General features: G+C 37.1%; 1 protein-coding gene across 1 annotated transcript; it reads right to left on the bottom strand.

Annotated features, from left to right (window-relative positions):
* Nucleotides 1–954: 954 nt before the first annotated feature.
* LOC105185623 (uncharacterized) lies at nucleotides 955–17,597 on the bottom strand. The gene is made up of 4 exons (XM_025306420.1): nucleotides 17,296–17,597; nucleotides 2,869–3,065; nucleotides 2,623–2,786; nucleotides 955–1,495 (listed from the first exon to the last, which is right to left on the bottom strand). Exons 1-4 carry the CDS (start codon nucleotides 17,595–17,597, stop codon nucleotides 1,208–1,210), a joined length of 951 nt encoding a protein of 316 aa, XP_025162205.1. The 3' UTR covers nucleotides 955–1,207.
* Between the last annotated feature and the right edge of the window lie 1,102 nt (nucleotides 17,598–18,699).

Raw genomic sequence — 18,699 nt, 5'->3', positions numbered from 1 at the left:
TATACGGTGAAAAAAGATGGTAGATGTGTGCCACTATTTGAATGTCGACTATAGTCAACATAACAAATATTTCTTGTCATAACGATTACATTGTTGAGTAAGAAGTTATAACATTGGTATAATGTTACAATCAGTTGATGTTTGCTAAGAGATGTGTAGATACACACAAACGGTGCTCGAACCTATGAAATACTCTAACCGAAAATAGAAGGCATTAACTATGTGTGAAGTCATGTGTACGTCAAAGGAGACACTTTCTCGTATTTCCGTCCCAAGGTGTCATCCACACGAGAAATCACTCGTCGACGAATACAAATTCATTAATCATCAATATCCATACACGATCTCAAGAAAGTCTCTCGGGAATTGCATGCGCTCCGCACAATTATTCCATAAATCATTTATACAGCACACTATCACGGAATTAAAAGCAGATCGATATATCATGAGAAAATTTGTCGATTGTTATTATCATTATTATCATTATCATCATCAGCATCATCATCATCATTATCTTCATCATCTTGGCTCGATTCTCTCCCGGATAGTGCTTTGAAAGGATACGTATCACGGCAAATATGCGCGCGATCGGCACGACGTCCCATTAACGATCACGAGCTAACGAGACAGTCGAGCGATTCTCACTGAGTAGTCGTTCTACTGAACGTTCTACTAACGAGTACTGAGTAGTCGTTCTACTTGAACATAGAACAAGCTCAGATTATTACAGTGGCCGTTCTAAAGCTGTTTAACACGCACTTGCGAGCGACCATCTCGCTCTGCGTTTTTGTTCCTTCCTCTTCCCGTTTTTTCTTTCAGCGTCTTCTCGATACGAGGAAGGATGAGGAAGGACTGCATCGCTGAAAGACTCGCATTTCGCCTAACTTGTCAAAATGCTTACTTTAATTTCACACATATATATATATATATAAAACATATAATCACATATATATATATATATATATATATATATAATGGCAGGAGAGATTATCAATATTTCTCATGTCGTACCGCGGGGAGCGTTCCGGCACATTCGGACTTCTGGCATTCGTTTATCAATATTGTATCATCGTACGAGACATGCATTTCTTGGAAATTATTACGTAAACTATGTCTACGTATACTTCGAAAACTGTTCCCGAAGCGAACGAGTATTTCGAGGGAGGATGGCTTCACGATGTATACCGATAGATCATAGACTGTTTTCTTACAGAACGCACAATTTGCTCGCTATATAATGCAGATGAAGCACCGTGCACGCCATAGTGAGCATATTACCTACGGCGATGTATACATGCACACGACGGAAGGTATGGTGAATGTTCAGATAGTGCGGACAGTGTTTCAACGGGCCGGTATTGTGACGGCCGATTTCGTTCCCGACGCCTGCCGTGCGTTCCAAATTATTTTTTAGCACGATCAGCCGCAGAAGCGGTGGTGTCAGGTAGAGTCGTATCAGCAGTTCCAAGAAAAAAGCACCTGACATACCGCCAACCTGTACGGAAAATATTATCAATCATAACTGTCAGCCTAAAGATTACCAAGTTAAAAATTAGGGGAGAATTTTATCATTAAAAGTTGCTGTAGAAATTTATAATCGAGAAATACGTCATCGTTCATCTGATCAAATGTGATTATGTAAAATTAGACATATGAATAAATAAATAAATAAATATATATATACATACAGGGTCCATTTTAAATCCCCCAGGCAAATATCTCGAAAAATATGGAAGACACGGAAAAATATTTCAGACAAAAGTTGTATGGTTTTAAGAGGGACATAAAACAACTCTATCAGTTTGTTTACAGATAACACCACTTTCGGAATATTCACTGATCGTTACTTTTCTTAAGTGGAAATCCCAATTTTTATTATATCACCTTTTCCTATCAATTAATTTGAACAACCTTTGTCTGAAACATTTTTTTATTTGCCTAATAGTTTTTGACATATTTAAGGAAAATTTGGTAATCTTTTCAATATTTAACTTACGATATCTCGCTAACTTATTGTCGAAAGAAAAAATGGTAGACTTTTTACTAGACTTTTTTACTCTATTTAGTCTCAAGAATATATTGTACAATAGTATCTTGATTTTTGTTAATTTGATGATTTTGGAATTTCCAAAAGTCGATAAGTTAACAAAAGTTAGGACACTACTGTAACAATATATTCTTGAGATCAAAAAGAGTAAAAAAATCTAGTACTATTTTTACTTCCGACAAATAGTTAGCGAGATATCGTGAGTTAAATATTGAAAAAGTTACCAAGTTTTCCTTAAATATCTCAAAAGATCTTGAAGATAATAAATAAAAATATGTCTCAGACAAAAATTATTCAAATTAATTGGTAGAAAAAGATGGTGTAGTAAGAAATTGGGGTTACCATTTAAGAAAAGTAATGATCAGTTAATATTTCGAAAATAGCGCCATCTGTAAACAAATTGATATAGTTTTTTATGTCCCACTTGAAATCGTACAACTTTTGTCTGAAACATTTTTCCGTATCTTCTATATTTTTCGAGATATTTGCCTGGGGGATTTAAAATGGGACATCCTGCATATATCATGTATGTACGAGTGAGTATATAAGTTTCATTTTTATATATTTTTACGAACCTGAATAGCGATCTCCGTGTCCCAGGTGTGCGGCGGATGATGCTTGACGAATATGAGGAGTGTAGTGAGACTTAGACACGCGTTGATCGTAAAATATCTCGGGAACAGGACGCGCTGCACCTCGCCGAATGTATGTCGTGGTAAGGCGAAGTATAAAGACAAACCTACAAATGAAACATACATTATGGAGGAAGTTAATCGGAGAATCACATTGGTGGCTAAACAATGCGACCGTTTCCCATTTACCTGATACGAAAGTCATCCAGATTTGGGCACCAAAGTGCATAACGAAAGATGCGAGGTAAATGAAGGATGTTGTTCTTGAATGAGAATAGTCGGAGGAGACTTGCACCCTTTCCTTCGTCGGAACGAGAAACGACGTAACGAACAAAACTGCGGCGATCATGATTACGTGAGCAGGTTGCGTCGTATAAAACAAGATCCTGCAACGAAATCGAATCCATATTTTAATCATCTGAATAAGCCACATCCCAAGAAATTCTTTTTTTAGATAACAGATTAAATCTTGAAATTAAAAGATTGTTATATGTATACATTCCTTTACTTTATTTAATTAATTATATAAATTTAATTAACTATACAAATTAAATTTAATTAATTATATGAATTAAATTAAATTAAATTAATTATATAATTATAAATCCTCAAATCTCTCCCAAATTTTTTTCTCAGAAGTAATTCTCCTTAGATCTCTTTCAAGTTTGTACAGTGGTACTTCGAAGATTTTCAAAATTGCAATAATTATTTCTCGGTGTATTTCGATTAGAGAAAATCTGAGAGAGGGAGAGGGAGGGAGAGAGAGAGAGAGAGAGAGAGAGAGAGAGAGAGAGAGAGAGAGCGAACTTATGGACAATATTCGTTTCACCATGTAAAAAAAATTGATGCTGTTTTGTTTTCATACTATCTCAACAGGCGATAGAACAACCTGCTCATGGTCATATTAATTTCGGCGAGAAGAAAGCATAAATATCTCCGCGAGATAAGGTAGAATTCACGACGCACATTGCCTCGATTACAATCGAGCATCCGTCTTAAATCGTTTAACAAAGCCTTGTTTCTCCTTTCTCTATGTGCATCCGGATTCCTATGATTCGAATCCAAATAACTGGAAAATTTCGAATCGGGAAGATTCGAATACAAATCAAATGCATTATCGTTTGCGTGATCAGCTACAAAACGGACCATCTGGGCCTGTATGTTTGAACCCTTAATTTGTAATTAACTTAACTTACAATTAATAACTTAATTATAAATTACTTTAAATATTTAAATATATATTTTACTACTATACTTAAGATGACATTATAATATCAATATTTCCTTTCATATTAAAATCTTCCATCATTATTGGCATGTTTAATAGTCATGTTAAATTTTTTAATGATTCGATTCGATTTCATTCGATTCGATTTGAATTCGAATGAAATTTCATAGATTCGATTCGATTCGAATTCGAATTTAAGAAATGAGATTCGATTTGATTCGATCCGAGATAAAAATTCTTGTTTCGCACATCTCTAAAATTTACTTTGACTGTCCTTATGGCATAATATTCACGAAATACAATATTGCCAGACCACGAATCGCGCTTATGTGTATGTGCACGTGTATCTTCGCAACTAGATAATTCGTTGACGAGCGCCTTGAATTACTCTCGTGGACTCACAATAGGATATCAACGATTGTCGCCAAAATTTCTTCCTCTTTCTCTTTCTGCTTCTTCTTCCGTTAAATAATACGCAAGTTGGCGGGCTCGCAGTTAGCGGCTATTTCTTTCGCGACGTGTCCTGACACACCAAAGTCAAATAAATCTACCCACACCCTGAAGATGCGCCTGGGAACGTTCCACCTCGTAGTCAATGTGAACAATCGTCCGATTAATACCAACTCAACATTAAATCCGACATTAAATCGATTCGCGCTTTTCAGGCTCTTAGTTGCCCCGCCATTAAGCGCAATTGATACGGCGGCGGGTAAAAAAAAGATATTAGCATACTTCACTTGAGATAATTTTATACGAGCGGAAGATATCGCTGCGAGTCTCGCTCGATATATTAGTATATTGTTGAAAATATAGACAAGTGAATGTGAAAATTACGCGTGTCTCTCTAGACTTTTGAACTCCGGTCCTTCCATTTAAAAGCGGGTGCTTTCATTTCCAACGAATCAAAAGGTTCTGCAGACTTGTTTCTGCCGTTTATACATACTGAAACATGCAAAAATAAAATTGTGTGCAGCATGTACACGTCGCGTATAACGATGTGCATATTACTAACGCGTACGTGATCCTCGCGAGTTCTCCGAAGTGTCTCGTAATGGTTTATGAGCGATGAGGAACGCCCGGTCAAACACCCCAACGTGCCATCCTCGTGCTTTCTCTTTTTCTCTCTTCTCTTTATTTTTCCGTAACAAAAATCGCGCGTACGATTCGGCCGATACGAGATCCTGCGAGCGCCCCGAAGGGAACCCAATGCTGGCGACCGTTTCGTCGACACGAGAGCACGCATACACGAAATTTTATCCTCTTTATTCGTATCGAAATTTTATCCTCTTTATGCCAACCGTAAGTATCGAATTTGGAGAAATTATTCGTGACTTAATACAATTGTCATCGGATATTTAACCGATTTAGCATGACGAGACGTAAAATTATCGTACTTTCTCCCCCTCTCTCTATCTCTCCCTTTCCCCTTTCTCTTTTTTCTTCTTCTCCTTTATCGGGTGGCCTTAATGCTCTGATTACGTTCTCATTAATTGCGCGTCACGTCAAATAAACAATCAGTCGCACATGTCCATGTCTTTTTGGCGGCGCGCGTGCGAGAAGGCTGTCACCTTCACGCAGTGGCTTAAAAATAAAACTTTCTCGCTGAAAAATCATTCTTTTTGAAAATCATTTTTAACAGAAAATGCTTTCGAAAGAGAAAAATAACTATTTATAAGTGATTTAATGAAACTTTTCAGGAACCCAGGGATGCTTTTGAAACATTTTTCTAAACCGTTTGCAAACAAATGTTATTCCGTTCTAACATTTTATAATGCCCGTCGAAGCTTCTTTATGCAAGATAAATTATTTATGATGTGGTTTAGATATAGCATAAAAGTTTGCACGAATTAACACGAATTATTTTTTCGGGATATTTTAATGATATATTATGAGCGTAAACCGCAAGAGTACTTTCTAGTCAAGCCCAAATGTCACTTACTATGCGATCGTCACACAGTTAAGCAGTATACCGGGTGTATCTGACCACCCATCCCGACCAGTCCATCCCGATTTTTTTGTAAACACGACATTTTAGAAAAAATATTTCAGAGAAAAGTTGTTTGGTTTCAAGAGGAATATAAAACAACTATATCAGTTTGTTTACAGATGGCGTTACTTTCGAGATATTCATTGATCATTACTTTTTATTATATCATCTTTTGCTATCAATTAATTTGAATAATTTTTGTCTGAAACATTTTTTTATTTACTTAATATTTTTTTAAATATTTAAAGAAAACTCGGTAACTTTTTCAATATTTAACTTACGATATCTCTCTAACTATTTGTCGGAAGAAAAAATAGTACTAGACTTTTTTACTCTATTTGATTTCAAGAATATATTGTTACAATAATGCCCTAACTTTTGTTAACTTATCGAATTTTGGAAATTTCAAAATCATTAAATTAACAAAAATCAGGATGCTATTGTAACAATACATAAATAGCCTTTATATTACAATTTATACCATATAATAAGAGTCATTAAACAAGTCATTAAACAGGCGAGAATTATATAATAATTGTGAGTAATAAGAAGATAATAAATAATAAACATTTATAATTATTTAACAACACTGTAAAGCTGTATTTATATCAATTTTGAAATTTGAAACTTAAAGCTAAAACTCAAAAGAAAGAAAAATATATTGTAAAGAAAAATTTATGGCCAAAAAGTATCTTAGATCATCTCGACCTCGACGTCGATGTCGGCTTCGACATCGACGAAACAATTACAAAATTTCAGGTACGCGTCACGAAATATACAAAACGTGCAAATTGTGAGCTTGCAATATTTTTAGCGTGTCATATAAGCAACTTCGCGCGCGAGGAAAGAGAGACACAAAATTTAAAAATAGCACGCATGTAAGGTTTTCTTGTTTATTTCTTTCTCGGTGAGCGAGTAAAAAAATCACTCTGCAAAGAGGCGGAACGCGTTTTATCCTTGAACTAATTTGACAAGAGTCTCTCAGCTGCCAGCTGAGAAAAATTTTTCACGGCAAGCATACGATAAGGAACATCTGCAACAACACGTGTGATTGCAAAATACATTGCGCATTATATTGTAAACGTTGTGATTATCGCGGAGTGAGTTTCCGACCGATCAATCGACAAGATCGATTGTAATGCCAGTTGTCTACAGATTAATAGATTCGTCCGCGAAATCTCCACAATCAGGATGCAATCTCTGTGACCTGTCGCAGAAGGTCGATCGCGAATCCGCTTGTTCGCGAAAGAGCTCGCGAGAGACGCGCATAAAGAAAAAACACGTTGAAAATCCCAATGAACACTTTGCGTCATCTCGCTCGCTCATCTGACCAGATAAATATTTTTATCCTTTGTACATAGATTTCACAATGCGCTATTTTTGTGCTATCCTTATAATCGCGATAAGTACATCGTAGAGATGTGTGAATCAAGAATTTTTATGTCGAATCGAATCGAATCGAATCTCATTTTTTAAATTCGAATCCGAATCGAATCGAATCTATGAAATTTCATTCGAATTCGAATCGAATCGAATGTATCGAATCGAATCGAATCATTAAAAAATTTAACATGGCTATTAACATGGCTATTAAACATGCAAATAATGATGGAAGATTTTAACATGAAAGGGAACATTGATATTGTAATATCATCTTAAAGTAAAATATATATTTAAATATTTAAAGTAATTTATAATTACGTTATTAATTATAAGTTAAGTTAATTACAGGGTTCAAACATACAGGCCCAGATGGCCCTGGTTTTGTAGCTAATGCGCGCAAACGCGATAATATTAGTTGATTCCTATTCGAATTATTCGGATTCGAATCATAGGGATTCGGATTCGAATTCGAATAGTTCGTACATCTCTAGTACATCACATACATCGCACGATGATATTTACGCGTAAGGAATGTGTTATAACGTGTGACTGAGAAATCCGAATGGCGCTCATTTCGTATACTGAGAAAAAATTGTATTAAAATTAAACAAATATTTGTTCGAATACGACTGTGAATACATTTATTTAAATTAAGCAATTATTTTCTGTAATTCAAGAAAAAAGTTTACGTTCAGAACTTCTGTATTTCATTTTCGAACTTAGTCGCTTAATTTGAATAAATGTATTCACAGTCGTATTCGAGCAAATATTTGTTTAATCTTAATATAATTTTTGCTCAGTGTATGTTTGTCTTCTCGGCAATATGAAGATGATAATTATACATAATTAAAAACAATATTTTGAGAAGTAATAATATATACAAGAGAAGGTAAAAATAAGATTCTTTCTTCTAAATCTGGGATGGGAGCAAGCGAGCGAAGGGAAAGGATCTTCGCGAAGAAGATTTCTGCGTTTCGCTGCTTGCGGAATGTGGCACGAAACTCTTTATCACTCACGTCCACGATATCATCATGTCGTGTGAAGAATCCGACAGTCTGCAAAATCGCGACACGGTGTCGCAACTTGCAATTTCATCCGCTCGAATTTCATGGAGGAGTCAAAGTCGCATCTCGCGCGTCGGCGCGGCGCCACGGGATCCTCGCGGACGGCAGTCGAAGTCGATTAGGTCCGGACAGCGCGGTCGTAACGTGCTACGTGTCGACGTAGCTAGCTAGTGTATTACTCTTACACACGTGCAAAAGTGCGCACGTACTTAGGCGTAGACATCGGTATCAAGCGGCACCGGGAAACGTGCGAGATGGCACGCACACGTTGCTCGCTCAGATTGTGGCCGCATATGGCAGGCGAAATCGGTCCTCGCCAATTTTGCGGCCGACCAAGAGTAATACGCGTGGATATATCCTCACTCTATTACGTACATCCGGTCCTTTCGTCTTACTGCTGTCAAACGTCGTCCTAGTTATTCACACTCGGTCATTTGGACTCGGAGGTAAAGTTGCTGGACGAAGCGCGTATAAGAAAAGAGAGAGAGAGAGAGAGAGAGAGAGAGAGAGAGAGAGAGAGAGAGAGAGAGAGAGAGAGAGAGAGAGAGAGAGAGATCCTTTTTTTATGATCCTTCTCTTGTATAAGTTTCTTGCAATTTCTTTTCATTTTTTCTAATAGTGCAGAAATAAATCTACACAATGCATGTCCTTCAGACGTCTCTTGGACGTGTGTGTGTGTTGCGTGCGAAGTCGGTAGAGTTCAATTTGCTAAAGAAAGCCCAAATTTTTTGATAGATTTAACTTTTGATATATAAAATTAATTAATTACTCTTTAATTTTTCATGGATCTCAGTTGTTAAAATATGAATAGCACTTATAAAGCGGAAGAATAATAATCGAAGGCAGAATGCCGATGAGCTTCTCTTGGCTACAAAATTCTATGATTTTCTCTTAGCTATAAAATTCTCTCCATGTACAGTTTACGCGCGTTCATTCACCTGAATAATCGTAAGTACAGAATGACGTATGCAAATCGGTCGCGTTTGATTGTTATGGATTGAGGATACGAAAGATGCCTTCGATGGCGGCCCGCTAACATGCACATTCGACATGGCAGGCAGGCAGGCGGGCAGACAGGTAAGACATGTGTTCGGCAGATGACCGCTGCTGGTAAAATTCCTACCGTTAGTTTCTATCAGTACAGAGTCTATAAAAAGAAATTCTTGAGTAACGTCGGACTCATAAAAATCCCTCGAATGACCGCAATTATCGTTACTGATATATCAACACGTGACACATACACACATATGCAGTTAATCGACAAAATCCGCGTACATTGAGAAAAAATTATATTAAAATTAAACAAATATTTGTTCGAATACGACTGTGGGTACATTTACTTAAATTAATTCCTAAAATTATTTTATTATTACTTTCTAATTAATTATTCAATTATTTTCTAAAAATCAAGAAAAAAGTTTACATTCAGAGAGAACCTCTGTATTTCATTTTAGAAATTAGTCGCTTAATTTGAATAAATGTATTCACAATCGTATTCGAACAAATATTTGTTTAATTTTAATACAATTATTTTTCAGTGTACAAGTTCTATAATAAATAATTATATATAATTACGCATGACCTGTGTGTATAAATTTTGTCCTTATATAGCCACATATGTATACGTCTATTTAAAAGAAATATTGAATGAAGAAAAAAAAATTTTTATTCAATTAAATGTTGACGTCATGTGGGCTATTAAAAAATATAAGAATTTACTTCAATTGTATCTTATTACATTGTGTGCATTGTTTTTGATGTGAACATATAATATAATTACGTACACTGAGAGAAACATGTCTAAAAGTTAAAACATATTTATTCGGTGTATCAATATTTACTTATATCGATATACATATTTTTACACCGAGAAAAAATTTTTTTTCTGAAGATATACGTTTTCTGTAGCTTTTCATGAATGCAATGGTTTATTATATCTAAATAAAAGAATTTAGGTTTAAATAAACATGATATTAGTATCCACCGAGTAAATGTTTCAGCGAATAAATTTTTTAAATATTGTCTTCTCAGTATATAATTATCTTATATAGAAGAGAGAGAGAGCTAAATCCGTATATAATCATTTCTTTCCAGGAAAGATGCTTCGACGAATCGGTTAGGACTCGAGAGATCTCGAATAATATTGGATATGACATCAGATAGATAGATAGATAGATAGAGAGGATATTAAAATTTGCACGCATGTCCGAGTTTGTCTGAGACACAATCGGAAGAACACGATGTAATTGGCTCAGACGGGTCGGAAATTGAATTATCCGGATGTTTACCTTAGTATCTACATCGTATCGTCGTACGAGATAATCGAGTGAATTCGTTGTTGGAATAAAAATTTGTTATCGAGATTCATAATCGGGACGAGAACACGATGCGATCGTCGGAGGAGCCACCACGGTGTGGGCGTGAAGGACGCTTCGCCGGAATAATTATCGGGGAACGGTCGAAAGTCGATTTTGCCGATGCACTTTCGAGGCACGTTACGATCCAAGGCGCCGCAGATCACTTAATAAGAACGGCCCCAATGAGATAATGCTCCCGGCATCTTTGTACGAACGGGTTTCTGCGCGAGGTTCGCCCGAGAAAAAAGGAAATGCGCCGACTTTAATTGTATTTTTCTTATTACGGCTCACGAGCGGCGCGGCGGCTCGAAAATGGACACACGCGAAATTCCGCCGCGAAGTGATCCATTAGCTTCCATCAGCAAGCCCGTGCGATTGAAATTAATGATAACGGAATACGCGCGTTATTTATGTGCATTACTTTGATCGAGGAAGAAGAAAAATATTAACCGAGCGAATCGTCGCGATATCGTCGAAGACGAGGTAGAAAAAGGGAAAAAGTAGAAGTCGTCTAAAAAGATTAACTTCTTGGAAGATTAACCGTTGAAAGAAACAACAGTCGAATATAGGCGCAAAATGCGACACGCGGTGATATCGTCGAAGAAAGTAAGAAAAACGAGGGAAAAAATCGGAATCGTCGGCAACTTAAGAGCCTTCGATTACTCATTGAAGGAGGAAGAAATCAGGCGATAACTTCCGCGAAGTTGGAGGTGTGAACGCACAAGGATTCTCGCGCGTCTTCCGACTCGCGTGAGTCCTTTGGAGGAATGCACGGTGTGCAATCATGCTTTTCCAAGAACTTACGATTATCGTCCAGGTGAACGTATGCGTTGTAACAGTCATCGGCCTGAACAGGCACGAGACACGCCGTAGACGCGTAATCGTTACCCAATATGATTGCCTGGTTAATTATAGAGACACACGTTAACGTCCGAGAAAAGCGCGCGCAACGACCGCGGCGACTTGCTTCTTCCCCGCGCACGCCTTTCGTTCAAGGATGACTTTGCACACGGAAAGAGACACATTGTATTCAAATAAATGTTGAAAAATGTTAACCGTTTCTCAGGTATTTCGTAAGTTTATATATTTGCAAATTCAATTCGCACACACACACACACACACAAGTAAGCTTCAAATTTACTGAAAATACATTCTGAGTTCTAATAAGTTTGAATCAAGAATATTCAATTAAAACGGAAATATTAAATTAAATTTTTTTTTCTTTTAATTGACTTGTTTTTTGCATAAAGAGTATGTTCTATCATATTCTTAGAAAGAAAATAAATTTTTCTTTGGTATGGAAATGAGCCTATCTAGAATTCGCGATGAATATACATATTTTGACGCTGTCATCGAGGAAATATTCTTTGTTAGAGATAATCATTGCTTAAAATGGGAAAGTAAACTGGATAATCACTTTTCTTAGTAATAGAATGATATTTTTCTCTGTGCACGCGAATACAGAGTCATATTAGGTTTCTTCTTTTTAGTCAAACTAGTACCACTGCTTTGAATCTTCGTTCCTTTCCGTTTAACGCTACATTACATACTTGTTTCATTTTAAAGGCCAAAAGTGCAAGCTGTTCGATTAAAAGAAAAAAGAACAGACTTGTTATCAAGGTGACAAAAGTCTTGGGTTTAATCGCGACTCGAGAGGATCTGTTGATACTTTCTGTGAGATTCAAGGACTCGTGACGTTGAAATTGCGTGTAAAATGTCAAAAGGAGGAGGAGAAAGAGAAGTCACAGAAGCATCTTTGGGGAGTGGCTTAAAGAAGAAGGAAAGAACGCATCGTGTATAAGGAAAACTTCTCGCTCCAAACCGGTAATATGTAGGATAATTTATAGAAAAAATTTATAATTTGTATAATCGTATCTGACTACGTAAGATGTTAAGTTTTAATTTAATAGGAAACTCTCCCTCTCTCTAAATCGATAATACGGTATAACTTGTATGGAAAATTTTATAATTTATATAAATGCATGTGTGCATAAAGCATGTTAAATTTTAGTTTGTTAAAAGCTCTCTCTAAACCGGTGACATCGTATAATTTAAAGAACTTTGCGTGTGTAAGAACAAACTGTCAAGATTACTCTGTCAGCCGTGTCGATAATATCCTGAAAAAGAAAAGAGATAAAAATAGTCTAGTTTATGTCATATAGTGGTATCAGATACATTCCAAGGCCGACGATTCGATTTCCTCCAGAAGTTACTCGTTTCGTTCCACTAAATATAAAGGACGCGTACCGTTCGTTGGAATAATTTTCGAGCGGCTTTTTTCAAGCGGAGAATACTAATCGCGATACAATCGCGAGTCGTTAACTCGTACGCCGTCGCTTTCGTAACAATCCGGAAGTAGATCAAAGACGGTCTCGTTGCGAGATAAGTCGCGGAAAGAAACACGTGTTTGTATGCCGATTAAATGCGCCAGCGCGCGCGAGGACGACTCGTCGCGAAAACCTTACGTGATTTTTCGACGCGTGTCGTTCGTTTCGGTGCTCTCCGACAACGATCTGAAATTCGCTCAATTTTGCGCAGATTTGGAAGTACGCGCGCGGAAGAACGGTCTTTCAATACAAAATTGAAAAAAGAGAAAAGAAGACGCATTTCGCGCAATTTCTACATGTTATCTGTGTGATTCAGCCAGGAAGATTATCATTTATCGCGCTTTTCTTCATCTTGACTCCGATACTAAAATTCAATTAGCTCATTCTTATCGTACGACGCATTAGGATACATCTGTAGTCGTTAGATTCGAAGATAATCACAATAAAAATCGTGATATTACTATCATAATATGTAAATAAGATTACGTTTGGAAAGTAACATATTACGTAGTATACAAGTTTCTTGCATGAACGAATTCGGACGAACGGAGAGAAAGTACTTCGAGAATAGACACGAAGGTGCAATTAATTCTGAGATTCGTCAACTCGAAATGCGTAAAAACAAATATAAACATAAGAATAATAAAATCTTCCCTAAGAGAATAAAAATAACGGAAAAAGAAGAAGGTAAAAACAGAGAAAAAGAATGACAAAAGAAAGAAGGAAGCAAATAGGAAAATTTGTTTAATATTTGAGGCTTTCATGCTTCTTTTAGTTACCGAGTTGGAGCTACGTTCTCTTTTGTGAATCTGATTCCAACGTCACGTGAAAATTTCAGTTTGTTTCATCGGTAACAGGTTTGGGAAGTAACTCGCATTACTTGTAACGCCGTAACCGTTAAAATTACTTTTTTTCAATAAGAATCGTTATCTTTTTTAACATTAAAAATATCAATGACAGGACATATCTACGTTCTTATTATTCCAGAGTCTTTAAATCCGAATATTTAGGTCTTTAATGCAGAATATACAGGGTGTCCCAGGCAAATCCCCCAGGCAAATATCTCGAAAAATATGGAAGATACGGAAAATCATTCCAGACAAAAGTTGCATGGTTTTAAGGGGGACATAAAACTATATCAGTTTGTTTACAGATAACGCCACTTTCGAGATATTTATTGATCGTTACTTTTCTTAAACGGAAATCCCATTTTTTTATTATATCATCTTTTTCTATCAATTATTTTGAACAACTTTTGTCTGAAACATTTTTTTATTTGCCTAATATTTGTTGAGATATTTAAGGAAAACTTGGTATTTAAGGATAACTTTTTCAATATTTAACTCAAGATATCTCGCTATTTGTCAAAGGAAAAAGTGGTACTAGACTTTTTTGCTCTATTTAGTCTCAAGAATATATTGTTACAATAGCATTCTGATTTTTGTTAATTTGATGATTTTGAAATTTCCAAAAGTCGATAAGTTAACAAAAGTTAGGGCACTATTGTAACAATATATTCTTGAGACCAAATAGAATAAAAAAGTCTAGTACTATTTTTTCTTCCAACAAATAGTTAGCGAGATATCGTCAGTTAAATATTGAAAAAGTTACCAAATTTTTCTTAAATATCTCAAAAGATCTTAAAGATATTAAACAAAAATGTCTCAGATAAAAACTATTCAAATTAATTGGTAGAAAAAGATACTAAAAAAGTTACCAAGTTTTCCTTAAATATATTAAAATATTCAAAAAATATTAAGTAAATAGAAAAATGTTTCAGATAAAAATTATTCAAATTAATTGGTAGAAAAAGATAGTGTAATAAGAAAATGGAGCTTCCATTTAAGAAAAGTAATAATCAGTGAATATCTCGAGAATGACGTCATCTATAAACAAATTGATATTGTTTTATGTCCCATTTGAAACCGTACAATTTTTGTCGGAAACATTTTTCCGTATCTTCCATATTCCTCGAAATATTTGCCTGAGGAATTTAAAATGGGACACCCTGTATATACAGTGGCGTGCAAAACTTTTGAGCCGCACACAATATTATTATATATTCATTTCATAATTAGCGCTAAAAACTTTAGACATATATATAAACAAAATATATTTATTTGTCCTACAATTATATAAACTTTACAAACTCTTAATAATTCTAAATACTTTATTATTTTTACACAATGTCTTATTACAAACAGTGCAAAAGTATTGCGCCAAAAAGTTTTCTTATAAGAAAAATATATTATTGAAAAATAATAACAGAGAATGTTATCAACGTTTTCTTAGACTTAATACTTTGTTGCCATGCCTTTAGAAGCAGCACAACGGCGAGACATTGATGCTATTAAATTAGAAATACGATCTTGAGGTAAATTTTGCCATTGAGTAAATTTTGCAAATCTTGCTACAATTCAGCTTTATTGGAGTGTTTCTTATTTCATGTACGTAGTTTGAGTTCTTGCCACAAATGCTCAATAGGATTCAAGTCCGACGATTGCGAGGGCCAGTCAAGAACTCGCATTTTTTTTGCGATGAAAAATTCTTTTATCAATTTTGATGAATGTTTGGGATCGTTATCTTGTTGGAAAATCCAACCACGTGGCATATTTCGAGTTGCATATGGCAGCATATGCTGTGTCAATATATCTCGATACATTATAGCGTCCATAGTACCCGTGATCTCAACCAATGGACCATTCCATTATAAGAAAATGATCCCCAAACCATCACGTTACCTCCACCATGTTTTACGGTAGAAATTTGGTATCTTGAGTTATATCTTGTGCCTGTTGGACGTCGTATATACTTCCTATCGTCACTTCCGAATAACTGAAACTTTGACTTGTCAGAGAAAAGTACTTTTCGCCAATCAACTTCAGTCCAATGTTCAATTTCCTTGCAAAATCTAATCTAATTTCTTATTTTTTGCACTAATCAATGGTTTTTTTACACCAGCACATCCTAAAAGTCCTACTTCCTTTAGACGTCGAGATATTGTACTTCGACTAATATCAGCAAGATTTTCTTCTCATAGTTCTCGAGAAATATCCATGGCAGTTTTTCTAACATCCGCTATCGACTTTCTTTTAATCATTTTATCAACGTGCTTTGTAGTTTTGCGAGGTCTACCGTTTTGTGGTTTATCAGCTAAAGAGTTCGTCAACTTATATTTAGCAATAATCCTATTTACAATACTTTTATCAATTAATAAGCAATTAGCAATTTCGCGAGGAACCTTTCCTTGTTGAGAAAGATTAATCACGGCTTCGTGTAACTGAAGGCTTGTATGTTTCGGCATTGCGATAGACAATAGACTGAACCTTAGTTAAAGCAAATATTTACGAAGAAGTTTCATAATAAACGTAAACAAACCGGGCTAATAAAGTCATAACAAGAATACGGCTCAACACATTTGAACACTTTTGAACACATGTAAATATTATATGATTAAATAATTAGAAACTATGTAATTTCAAAATTTTGTAACTGTACTATTATTTGTAAGAATGTTATGTCAACTATTTTATATAATTAATTTTTAGAGGAAATCAATATATTATCATGTATCTTAAAAAGACACTATGGCTCGAAACTTTTGCACGCCACTGTACATATGTTGAATATATACATATGTATTCTGTGCTGAAAGTTTAAGTATTCAAATTTAAAAGTCAAAACAATAAGAATATTCGAAGCCGCGTTCTGGTACTTTCATCGTAGCGATGGCAACAACAAAGCAATTATATTTTTCGGGTGACATTAATTAAGCGTAATTGTCACTTTGCACATGGAATACGAAATGTATGCGAAACGAGCAACTGTGAATCGTGAAGGAAGTGTTCACAGCTTGATGGAGAGAAAGTAATGGAAATTGCGACGACTCGTTACTCCCCTTGATTAACGACGGCAGCAAAGAGTTATTTTTCAAGATGAGTAACGGTAACGGTACAAATGAGTTACATTTCTCCATGGGCAACGAGTTCTTCCTCTCAAAAGCGACTTCTTCACCCCAACAATTAATGCGATCAATTAGTATCGTCGACTCACGCGAACGCTTCGATCTGACGATCGACGGCTTCGCGTCACAGTGCGGACCTTTGCTCTTCTCGAGATATATGTCACCGTTATTTTATCATACTGAAAATTTTATGCGCGATACTCCACTTCTTACCCGCTGCAGATTCTGTTCGCTTTTTGCCCGCCAACCTGCTGCCAGATACTGTCAGCGGATTCTGTCGACAGAACATGAGTCTTGACTACTCACTTGAACGCCTTGGTGCGGCGCACGACCTCGTAGTACTTGGCCAGCTCCTGCAGCAACAGGCTGTAGTGGATCGTGCTGATGGCCAAGACGTTGTCGGCCAGACCCGACACGTGGAGCACCGCTCGTTCCTGCTGCTGTTGGCGCAGCAGCTCCTGCTTCTCCCGGTCGAGCATCTCATCATGCAGCCTGATGTACTTCTCTTTGATGCGTGTCAATCGGTCGGCCTGCGTTCGCTTTGCGCTCGAGGTAGGCGCGATCGGCTCGATTCCGGTCTCGTTATTCACGGACGAACGGACACACATGATGCTCCGCTGCCGACGTGTACCACGAATGTGCAGTTGCTCCTTGCCGCCTATCTTCTCGCTGATCTTCTCTCCGGCTCGCTTCGCTGCTGATCTACCGGAAGCCGGTGAACTATGCTTCTGAACGATTACTTCGGCCTCGAGTCGTTGCCGGCTGTCTACGGAGGCGTTGAGGGTCTTCTCGTCCGCGGTACCGAATCACCACTGGGTCACGACTTTTGCTCCTCTGCTCTTGGACTCGGATGGCAGCCGTCTGTAGCGCGTTTCCACACGCGCCTGAGGTCGCCCCTTATCAGAACACGCTCAGTACTCTTTTCGCTGTCGCTGATTCGTCTCGTATTGTCTTCCGCTCACGTTGACTCGCGAGGTGTTCGCTTGAGGACTGACGTGAGTTTGACGAACCGCTCACGAGCGATAACGCAATAACTGGCTGGCTGTCCTCGAGGGTGGTGGGACAATCTCGACCGATTGTCGCGTGGAAGGGAAGGAGCGTGTGGTGTGCGATATGTGTGTGTGTGTGTGTGGGTGTGCGAGTGGATGTGTGCGAGCGTGAAGGAAAGAAATTCTACACCCGCTTTTCCGCACGATTGTCGCCGTAGAATGCGCCGCGCCTCGACGCCGCTCTACTTTTATGTCCCTGTCCCTTGCCCCCTCTCGCACGATGCGGTCGCGACCGGTTGCTCGCTGTAGGTGGCGGATGTGCGAAAGGGTGAACAGGGTCTGTCTTCTCCGCGGGGGATGTGAAGACACCGCGCGGACGGTCCTGGGTCTTGGAGACTGGTTACTCCTCGGGTGACATCTCGCTTTCCCGAATCGAAAATTCTCCATACGGCGATAAATTCGGTTGCGAGAAGCGAGTGATCTTCCGCTTACGCGACTTGCGTCACTAAAAATTCTATGCATTGATGTTGCAAGTCTTTTTCGCTCCTTCCTCGGTTTTTCCGTGCATGTGGTCTCTATCTTCAGCGCTTGAACTATCAATAATAACCGTCTTGTAATTTCCTGCAAAAATTGAACGCTACAAATAATATAGGATACAAATAATATACTTTATATAGGAAAGGAAAAATAAACTGAATTTTTGTTTCAATTTAATTTTCTT

Source organism: Harpegnathos saltator, unplaced genomic scaffold (assembly GCF_003227715.2).
Source record: "Harpegnathos saltator strain DR-91 unplaced genomic scaffold, Hsal_v8.6 scaffold779, whole genome shotgun sequence".
Taxonomy (NCBI): domain Eukaryota; kingdom Metazoa; phylum Arthropoda; class Insecta; order Hymenoptera; family Formicidae; genus Harpegnathos; species Harpegnathos saltator.
This window is presented reverse-complemented; position numbering and strand designations above follow the sequence as displayed.

Bases quoted from the DNA above. Each gene is read 5' to 3' on its own strand.
- LOC105185623 (XM_025306420.1), bottom strand. From the start codon at position 17,597: ATGTGTGTCCGTTCGTCCGTGAATAACGAGACCGGAATCGAGCCGATC. The intron at 3,066-17,295 runs GTGAGTAGTCAA...ATTTCGTTGCAG, and splicing joins CGCCGCACCAAGGCGTTCAA to GATCTTGTTTTATACGACGC. The intron at 2,787-2,868 runs GTAAATGGGAAA...TTTCATTTGTAG, and splicing joins CTGGATGACTTTCGTATCAG to GTTTGTCTTTATACTTCGCC.